At 48.6% G+C, this 9,874-nt stretch overlaps 1 protein-coding gene across 1 annotated transcript in view; it reads left to right on the forward strand.

Annotated features, from left to right (window-relative positions):
• Positions 1-2,469: 2,469 nt before the first annotated feature.
• Hk2 (hexokinase 2) overlaps positions 2,470-9,874 on the forward strand; it is a 48,680-nt gene continuing 41,275 nt past the window's right edge. The window contains exon 1 of the mRNA XM_028762331.1: positions 2,470-2,532. Coding sequence (XP_028618164.1) covers positions 2,470-2,532 — 63 coding nt within the window. The remainder of the gene's footprint in view (positions 2,533-9,874) is intronic.

A 9,874-nucleotide genomic window follows, 5' to 3' on the forward strand; every position in this document is an offset into this window, starting at 1 on the left:
TGCATGCTTCTGCCTCCCAAGTGTTGTAATTATAAGCATGTACCACTAAGTTTAGCCTTAAATCTTTTCTAATAGTCATTCTTAGGAGTTTGGATTTTATTTGAAGATAAGAAAACAATAATAATTTTAAGCACCCCCCAAGATAGTCTGGCATATTTCTATCAATCAATGTAATCTTATCTCCTATCTATCTATCTATCTATCTATCTATCTATCATCTATACATCCATTATCCATTCATCTAGCTAGCTGGACAGGGTCTCAAGCATCCAAGTTGGCTTTGAACTCCTGACTCCTCTGCCTCCACCTCTGAAGAACTGGGACTACAAGTGTACGAAGCACACTTTTGTGTGCTTTGAAGCACTGGTTTGTATTTTAAACAAGTCTCTTTAGCTCTTGAGTGAATGAGGAATCACAGTGGTCAAGCTAAAGGTACCTAAAAATGGCAGTTAAGTGACATTATGTGACCTCTGGTGGAATCATTGGTGGCCTGGCCATGAGAGTCTGGCCTCTTTGATTTGCTAAGTTAGACTAACTATCCACTAATGGTGTGAATAGATGTAAGAACACGTGACAGGAAGAAACCATGGGGTGATGTCATTTGTGGAGACAACTGGTAAAGGAAAAAAAAAAAACTGGGAAGCTCAGCCTAGTACATGTTAAATGTGAGATACTAGTCACCTCAACAGGGATGACAAATGACAGCTGGCTAAGAAAGCCAGAAGCCCTAGGGAAGTCCTTGCTTGTAGATTAGGTTTGTGAGCTACCCGTGTGTAGATGGTGTCACGGCTGGTGAAGGTGCTGGGAGGGATCACCCAGAGAGGAAATAGATGAACCGATTCAGGGAATGTGGTAGCAGCAGCTCAGCAGAGCCTTTTCAGGGCTGGGTGTACCTACCTCAGTTGGCAGAGTGCTTTTCTAGCACACACAAAGCCCCGTGTTTGATCCCCAGTAGTTGCACATACCACACCGGAGGTGGAGAGAGAGCTACGGAGTGACATTTTTGGAAATGGTAGGCTTTGTCTTCCTTCCATGTAATTTAGCAACTCCATTCTCCACCAGCACCGATCTCATGTCATCTGAGGTGCTATTTCAATATTGATGGCTTCTATTCATATTTATGTAAACTTAGAGTCTGGTGTCACGCATGAGCTGAGGTAGAGGTCGGCTCTTCTTAGCATCTATAAACCATTTCACACCACTTTGGGTCTAGGATCAAGCAGTTACACGAGCACTTTCTCCTTCCTTCTATCAGTCCCAGCTACTGACAAGCTTTCTCTCCAGTCTTTTACTTTCTTGGCTTCTAGAAAGCCTGGATAATATACTCGGGCGAGGGGATTGCATTTCAGAGTGAAACGTGTTCCTGTCTTCATCTACAGTTTGTTAGGGGTGTGACCTTGGGCAAAACTCATTAACAACACAGTGCCTAGTTCCCTGATCTGTAAAGCCGGGTTAGTAAAATTCATTTGCTATTGGTATGATGATTAAGAAGGGCTGACTTTTGTAATGGTTTCGCTTCAGGGATCCGCAGACTCTTTGAGCCACAATTAAGATGAGAATCAAGGTGTTTCAGACTTGTGACAGGGCAGTGGCAGCCCCTCACATGATTCCTAGATACCAGATTACGGCGTGTGCTGTTACGATCACTTGTCTTTCCAGTCGCCCAACATCTCTTGGGTCCGCGATCACGCGCCCCCCACCCTAAGCAGTGCCTGACGCGGCGGTGGCTCATGCGCCCTGGAGTCCCCGGCTCTAGCCACGGAGCACACGTCCCAACTCTGGCGCCCAGCTCCGCCCCTAGCCTCGGGCGCGTCTCTCCCGCCGCCTGCTTGGGTGCTGGAGCAGCCGCGCCCGCGGGCTCTGGGCGCTGATTGGCTGTGGACCGCGGGCGGGCAGCCGAGAGCGCACACACCCTCTTCCCGCAACCAATGAGTGAGCCCACGTCACTGTCCGGGGCGGCCCAAAGAGCCGGCAGCCCCTCAATAAGCCACATTGTTGCACAAACTCCAGTGCTGGAGTCTCAGGACACCACGGACTACGCGGAGTTATCCTGCTTAGGAAAGCCGAGGGCAGGAGCATCACGCCAGTGACTCTGATAGGTGCGATCGCCCGAGTGGAACAGAACTGTCATTTTTCCGAAGTTGAGTCTTAGTGACTCTTTGGGTGAAGTTAGCGACCGGACGCTGAGCAGCTAGTCCAGTCGGCAGGAGTGAGACTTAGGTGCCTTCTAGTAGTTGTGGCTAAAAAACAAACAAATTGAAAGAAAGGGAAAAAAATCTTTTTCTGGAAACTCGAAACTCGAGGCCCTCAGCTGGTGAGCTATCGTGGGCTTCTTTGTGTGGCTCTTGGAGTCTTCGATCCCAGCCGGACACCCGGGCCTGGTTTCAAAGCAGTCGGACTGTTCTGCCTGCTCCATCGGTAGCACTCGAGCCTCGGTTTCTCTACTTGGCCCTGACTCGCGGCAGCAGGATGATCGCCTCGCATATGATCGCCTGCTTATTCACGGAGCTCAACCAAAACCAAGTGCAGAAGGTAAGTCGGCACGGGCGGGAGCTGCTGGCTCGCTTCGGACCAAGTTGCGTGCTCTCCGGGAATCTGGAGCACGCAGAGGACCTGCTTCCTCCTCCTTCGGGGCTGGGGACGTGGAACCAGTCTGAGTAGCTGGGAAAGTCCTGAGCGCGAGAAGCCACGTCTGCTAGGCACCCTCGTGGCCCGGCCGCTCACCATCGATACTCTCACCTACCCGGGACCCGCGCGCACCCTCCCCACCCTTAGAAACCCTAATTTCTTGATGGGCCGGTCGCCCTGCACGTAGTTTGGAGACTGCTGCGCCCACGTGGGAGGAGCCCCCTTCTGCAGCCCGAGTTCCGGCAGGCAGGAGCACGTGGGGAAGAATCCAGCGTAGGGGAGGAGGCGGGGTGGAAGCGTGTAGCAGCTGGGGCCCGGCCCTCTTGAATTTAAGGATGCGTTGGAGAGGCCATCGGTTCCTCGTGGTGCCCCTTGGAGTTGGGGTGGGGGAGAGAGCCACCCAGGAAGGAGCGGGAAAGGGCGCAGAAAGACTAGCCTGCCGCGCCCCCTCCCCGGAACTGTACTGCCCGGAACTGAGGCTCGAAAGGGGCGCCCCCTCACTGCAGACCTTCCTGGGGACCGCCCCGCCTCTCGTCCCCGTGTTTGGCCTCCGAGTTGGGGGCCAGATTTTGGATAGTATTTTCTGATTTGCCGCTAAAAGTTACACGGATGGAGTGGACTCACCTTCCCACCCTACGATTCCCAGTATTCTTTTTTTTGTTTGTTTGTTTTGTTTCCTTGGTCTCAGAAAATGAACCTTTAGTCTCTCCGACCCTCCTGAGCCCACCTCTCTCTGCTGTTCCAGCAAACTCCAGCTCTCGCGGCGCGTCATTTACATAAGAAAGAGCCTCTGGCCCTGCTTGGAGCCTCACTCTAGGCTCGGGCTAGGGAGGTGGGGGTGGACAGGAGCCAGGCCCGGAGCGCTCTAACTCCCAGGAGAATTGAGTTTCTAAAATACTCAGGATTACGGGATTGGTTCCTGTCCTGGGCCCTAGTCCAGGATTTAAGAGAGGGAATGGTCTCGTATGGGGCGGGGGCCGGAGGGGGGGAAGGTTGCTGTCCAGAGGTCTGTGTTAGAGCTGTAAGCCGTCGCTCAGTTACACATTTGAAATTACAGTGTCTCACAGGAACAGATTTTAGGGAAAGCGCCTTGACCACGTTTTAGGCCCCCCCCCCCCCCATCTCCTTCTCATGGTCCTGAATGTGTGGGCGAGGATGATAGGTTGCTTTTGATGTTTCCAGGGCCATGGCAGATGAACCTCAGATTTGAGAGAGGCACCTGATTAATTTGAGTTTCTCAATTGGTTTTCTCTAATATTTTGGGATGTGGTCCTGCACTGTAATTCGGTGTGTTTAGAAATCTACCTTTAGGCCGGCATGATTTTGCAGACTCCGTTGAGCTTATCGATTTAACCATCTCTTGACAATTCGTAAAGCACAAAGTGGAGGAAGACTCCTTAATCCTAGGGAGAGTGAATTTCCCTCTTGGACATCTGAACTCTTTTTATGAACTTTCTCTCCGATGATGGAACTATGGAAGCACAACAGACACCCCTGGGGACATGCGGTGCAGTCATCTGTTCCCGGGAGTGGAAAGGGAATTAACCAGAGTACCTGGAAGTGAGTTCTAACTCCTGTCCTGTGGTTCATTCACCATAGGTCCTAGAGCCTCTTGGGATGCCTATTTCTTTCTTCAAGATGCAGGTGACTGTGCCCATCCCATTTTATGATGACCGACTAGACACTACAATGTGAACAATCCTTTTGTTCCTTTGGGCTTTTCTTTACACTCTCAACCCCAGGACACTTGGATGTACTTCCTCTAAGTTACCAATAGGGGCAGAATTGAATCAGGCCTGTAACTTAAAAAACCAGGTGTCACGGAGGGATTTAGCCTCCCAGTTTAGATTCCCTGATCTGGCTTAGGTGTGCAAAGCTGTTTGATCCCCCTGAAGTTTGAGAAGAGACACAGAGTATATTGGGAGTGTCTCTGAGCTGAGGAAGGATTAGGAAAGGTGAAACTCTGGTTTAGAAATGCTTGATTATATTTTGTTTTTGGTTTGAGACAAGGTCTCTCTACAGAGTCCGGCTGTTCTGTAACTCACTGTGTAGACCAGACTATGTAGATCAGATCACAGATCTACCTACCACCCTTCACCTCCAACTCTCAGTATCCCTGGCAGGCTGGGCACTCACCTGTAGACCAGGTTAGCTTTGAACTCAGAGATACACACTTTCTTCTGCCTCTGGATTAAAGGCATGGCCTGGATTAAAAACATTCCTGGTTTTTGATTGAGACTTTTCTGGAACCCCTCTGAGATTATCTTATTCTCGTTTTAGCACTTGGAAGTTAGTTGTAGAGAGTAACCAGCTACAACTAGCCCCACTTGGCGTCCTAGTGCAGTGTCTGCTTCCTTTTGCTCATTGGTATTGTGGAATTCAATGGAGAGCACCTGCCCTGACTGCGAACATTCCAAGTTCCAGACACAGGTTAGCAAATGAATATTCAAATAACATCTCATGAATATTCAAATAGCTTCCCGAGATAAGCACGATTGTTTTGAGTGTTCTTTATTGTATTGGCAAGGAACTGAGGTTAAGATTAAGTTGTCCAAGATCACTTACGATTATTTTTGTAAAAACACCAGGATGGCTTTTGCTCCTTGGTAAGAACAAATTGTTCTTGAGCACACACTTGCCTGCCTTTGGGGAACATTAGGGCTGTGCAGTGTTCACTCACGGTGCTGGGAACACTTTCACCCAGTGGTGTAGACATGTAGCCAGCTTCCAGCTTGGCTTGAGCAATGACATTAGTGCCACAGGATCTTCCCTAGGAGCCATGGATTCGTTTTTATCTTCGTTCTTCTGACAGCTCAGACCCTGTCAGTTGGTCTGTGGGTTCCTTCTAGGCACCCAGTTTCCCAAATTCTAGTCTCAGAGCCAGACTGGAGTATTTTATTCCAGTAGCCTTCTACACTCCTGTCTGCTACCTCTCTTTCCAGCTTCATTTTTCTTGCAACTTTCTTGCAATTTGAAACATTCACTTCTCAGAAATGTAAGCTACTGGTCCTCCTCTGTCAGGCGGGTTCACACCGGTAGGTCTTGCGTTCTTCATAGCTCTGAACATGGAGTCTGGCTTTTCTCTGTGTGCCTCTCCATCTGCCTGCCTCCTCATCATGCTTATAGTTTATTGGCTCCGCAGGTCCCAAGGCTTGGGTCAGAGGTGGAGTTACAAAGTTTTCCCAACTTTGGAGCTTCAGATATTTTGGGCTAGAAAACTTTTGTGAGACTATCATTTAATTCTACTTACTTTTTCCATTTCTGAGACATATAGCTCAGGCTGGCCTTCAACTCTATACACAGGATGACGTTGAAATCCTGATCTGATCCTGCTTCAACCCACATGGCATCTTCTGCTTTATGTGGTGTTGGAATCAAACTCATGGCTTTGTGCATGATAGGCAAGGCCTCTACCCACTGAGCTATGACCCCAGCTACTCATCCTCTTTTTTTTTTTTTTTTTTTTTTTTTGTGAGGTAAGGTCTCTTATACCTGTTTTGCCTAAAACTGCTATGTAGACTAGACTGGTCTGGAACTCAGAGATCCACATGTCTCTGCCTCTTGAGTGTTGGGGTTAAAGATATGCACAACCACACTCCCTTCCTTCTTTTCTTCCTTCCTTTATCTCCCCTCCACCCTTTCTTTCACAGTCTCGCTGTGGCCCAAGCTGACCTAGAACTCTTGGTGATCTTCCTGTTTCTCCATCTCAATTGCTGGGATTGCCAGCCCTGCTAGCCCCCAGCTTTCAATAGTATATCTCCTGGAAATCTGAGGTGAGATTATGAGACCACAGCCTTCAGCAGAAGCTCCTACCACTCACTGAAGGGCAGACTCACCGTGTGGGACCAACTAGAAAGCTAGGGGCGGTGCCCTTGTTCCAGGGAGCCACTGGGGAAGATTTGTGGTCTCATCCTACAAGTTTTCTGTCAGCTTTCTACACAAGGTAGACATCTGAGCTGGGGGAAAAAGGCTGGTGCTACCTTCCCAGGGACAGAGGCAGCGGTTCTTGGGAGAGGCTGGAAGATGGAGTCCAGAGTAAGCTGTGGCAGTTTGGGCCAATTAGGAAACATTCTTTGACTTGCGTTCTTTCTGGGGGAAGTGACACTCACACTCCTTGACTTGACTCCAAGACCTTGACTTGATTGTCTGCTGGGGCACCACAAGTTGAAGCATCTCTTTTAGGGAACCTTGATACCTGCTTTGAAGTAACTGATTTCCAGTAACTTCCTTTCCCAGGGGCAAAAAGGCAGAGGATGCTCAGGGCAGGTGGTAAGTGTGCACCTCTGGGAATTGGCTTTGCTTCCTGTCTTCTGCCCCCGGGTGCTGGCTTTGTGCTGGGGAAAACCTTAGAGGTGGGCTCAGCAGACCGTGGAAGAAGTGGCTGCCTTGGACTCGTGGCACTGCCCGTAGGGACCAGAGGTGGCTGTCATGCCCTCATTCTTTAGGTTCATTAGATAGGGTCTCCTAGAACTACAGCAGGCTATGTTGTCTCTCACGTTCAGACTCTGGGCTGTTGTGTTTTCCTTCTTACTGCCCTGGGGGAGCCTCAAAGTATTCATAACCTTGTAGTTAGTCTCTGTACGGAACCCAGAGTCTCTACTCTTACATTTCATTATTTTTGACGTGCCAAGGATTAAACTCAGAGTCCTAGGCAAGTGCTCTATCACCGAACTTCATCTCTAGCCCACTGCTTGTGTGTGTGTGTGTGTGTGTGTGTGTGTGTCAGGGGGAGGACATTATGGTCTCATACTGTAGTCCAGGCTGGGCTGGAACTCACTATATAGCTCAGGTTAGTCTCCCAAACTCATGATAATCAACTTTTTGACATTAGAGTGCTGGGTGTGACCCACCCCACCCCATCCTAGCCCTTGTATTGTCTTGAATAGGTTTTGTAGTCTTCAGTTAGGATTCAGGAGTTTTTGCCCGAGGAGCAAAGAATCTCATTTTATGGGTGGCCATAATTGCTTAGTGCTTCTCTCTAGATCTCTGGTCACTCCTTTTGTGAAGCTTTATCTCAGAGCCTGTCTCAGAAGTCCTCGGGGTAAGGGGACCATCCCACCCACCCACCTTTCCCCTCATGGTCTCTTGCCTGGATGCCCAGCATCCCAGTCTGTGGAGGGATGGGGGCAGTCCACATTCTTAAAAGCCCTCGTACCCAACTTTTCCTTTTAGCATCTTTCTTTATTGCCTGATAAAGGAAGGGATAAAGACAGATAAAACACCTGACTACTTTAATAGGGGTTCAGTGAGGGCACTTGAGGTTAATTTCCTTTGCCAGCTGAGAGACTTCCCTCCTACTTACTCCCTGAGTTTTTCCTGGTTCAGTGTTTTATACAAAGCCACAGAGACTCATCTGTTCATTTCCCTATAAAGCTCTTTACTGAAGGGAGCGTTGGGACAAGGTCTTCCACTGTAGCCCAGGCTGTCCTGGAACTCACTATGTAATTCAGGCTGGCAATCCTTCTGCCTCAGCCTCCCTCTGGAGACCTGGGGTAGTTTATGTGTGAGCCACCTGTGCTGGCTCTCCTAGGAAGATCTTAAAGATAAACACCATTGTACTTAGTAGAAGCTGGCATGTCAGACATAGTGCACTGAAATATCTCAGGCCATCTTCTAGCTGTACTGCAGAGGAGATACTGTTATGTCATTCAGGTGAAGGTACCAGGTCAGTACATTGCCCAAGGGCAAGGCAGAACTTAAACCCAGGCAGGCAGCCTCCCTCCAGAACCATGCACTTAACTCCCAGCACAGAGAAGCTGGGGACAACTGGAGATGGTTGACTGTTTTATTGGTTTATGAGTCAGGTGTTAGTTGGAAAGGGACCTTTGGGATGATGTCATCCAAGCCCTTTTATGGAGAAGACACCAGCTGGTGTGTACTAGGAGACAGGTCTAAACTCTCCCAAATCCCTGAATCTGGGACTCTGTTTCCCAATCACTGCCCTGTTTCCTTCAGTGTCCTCCTTGTGTGTTGGTTCCTTTAGAACAAAGTTCTGATTTACTTTGTGGGCTATCACTGGGGGACTCTATAACGTATCGCCCAAGACTGGGCCACCTTTGAGAGTAAAAGCAAACACTATGTATAGTCTTGCCATTTACACAGGTCAGCCAAGGTGGTCTTGGGCATGTGGGCATGTCTGGGTGTCTTGCCTGTGATGGCTGTGGTCTTGGGTTGGGTGGGAGTTGTGGGTTGTTCTTGGAGCAAGGAGACAGACCCAGAGAGATTTGAGCCTGCAGGTGGACAGTGGCCACTGACAAGAATGAGAGAGGAGATGCTACTATGGGTCAGGAAGCTGCAAGGCAGATGGTGGTCCCTGGCCTGGGGCTGTCTAGAGTGGGTGAAGTGTGACCTCGAGGACCAAGCATAGAAGGTAGATGAACATGGAGGAAATGGTGTCGGCATCCCAGAGAGTAGTGTCTGAAGAGCAGGGTCAGACATGCACCTGTCCAGCTGGAGTAGCTAGCTCTTCATTTTCCTAATGTTGACATAGTCCCATGTTGGTAACCAAGACTTCTAGAATAGCAACTCACGAGTATGGAGAGCTGCTGACATCATGAACATGGCAAAGGCTGAGTTGGTGTTTGCGGTCTTCAGGATCTAGCGAGAATGAGAGGGACAGCTGTCTAGTCAACCTGGTAGCGAGATGTCTGAGCATTCACCTTTATTGCAGCAACTACTCACAGCAGCCGAGTTATTGACCACCTCAGTGCCCATCAATATGAGTGGCTAAAGAAAATGTGGCAGAGACACACGAAATCTTCTTCTGCCACTAAGAGTAATTGATTATGTCCTTGTAGGAAAATGGATGGAACTGGAGAATATCATAAAAGAAGCCAGACTCAGAAAGATAAACGTCGCATCTCATATGCAGAGTCTAGATTTTAAAACTAACATGAAAGTATAATGGGGAGCCATTTATGAACAAGAAGGGGCCAGCAGAAGTGGGAGAGGCAAGAGGAGATGGGGGTTGCGGATGGATGGAGGACATGCTTACGTAAGCATTATTGAGACATGAGATGATCATTTCAATCATTTCTTTTCTTTTTTTTTTTTTAAGACAGGGTTTCACTTTGCAGCCCTGACTACACACTGTAGTCCTGCAATTCACTCTGTAGACCTTGAACTCATGGAGATCTATCTGCCTCTGCCTCTCAAATGCTGGGATTAAAGATGTGCACCACCAATGCAATGCAATCATTCAATATATATATATATATATATATATATATATATATATATATATATA

The sequence above is a fragment of the Grammomys surdaster genome, unplaced genomic scaffold (genome assembly GCF_004785775.1).
Source record: "Grammomys surdaster isolate TR1022 unplaced genomic scaffold, NIH_TR_1.0 133, whole genome shotgun sequence".
Taxonomy (NCBI): Eukaryota; Metazoa; Chordata; class Mammalia; order Rodentia; family Muridae; genus Grammomys; species Grammomys surdaster.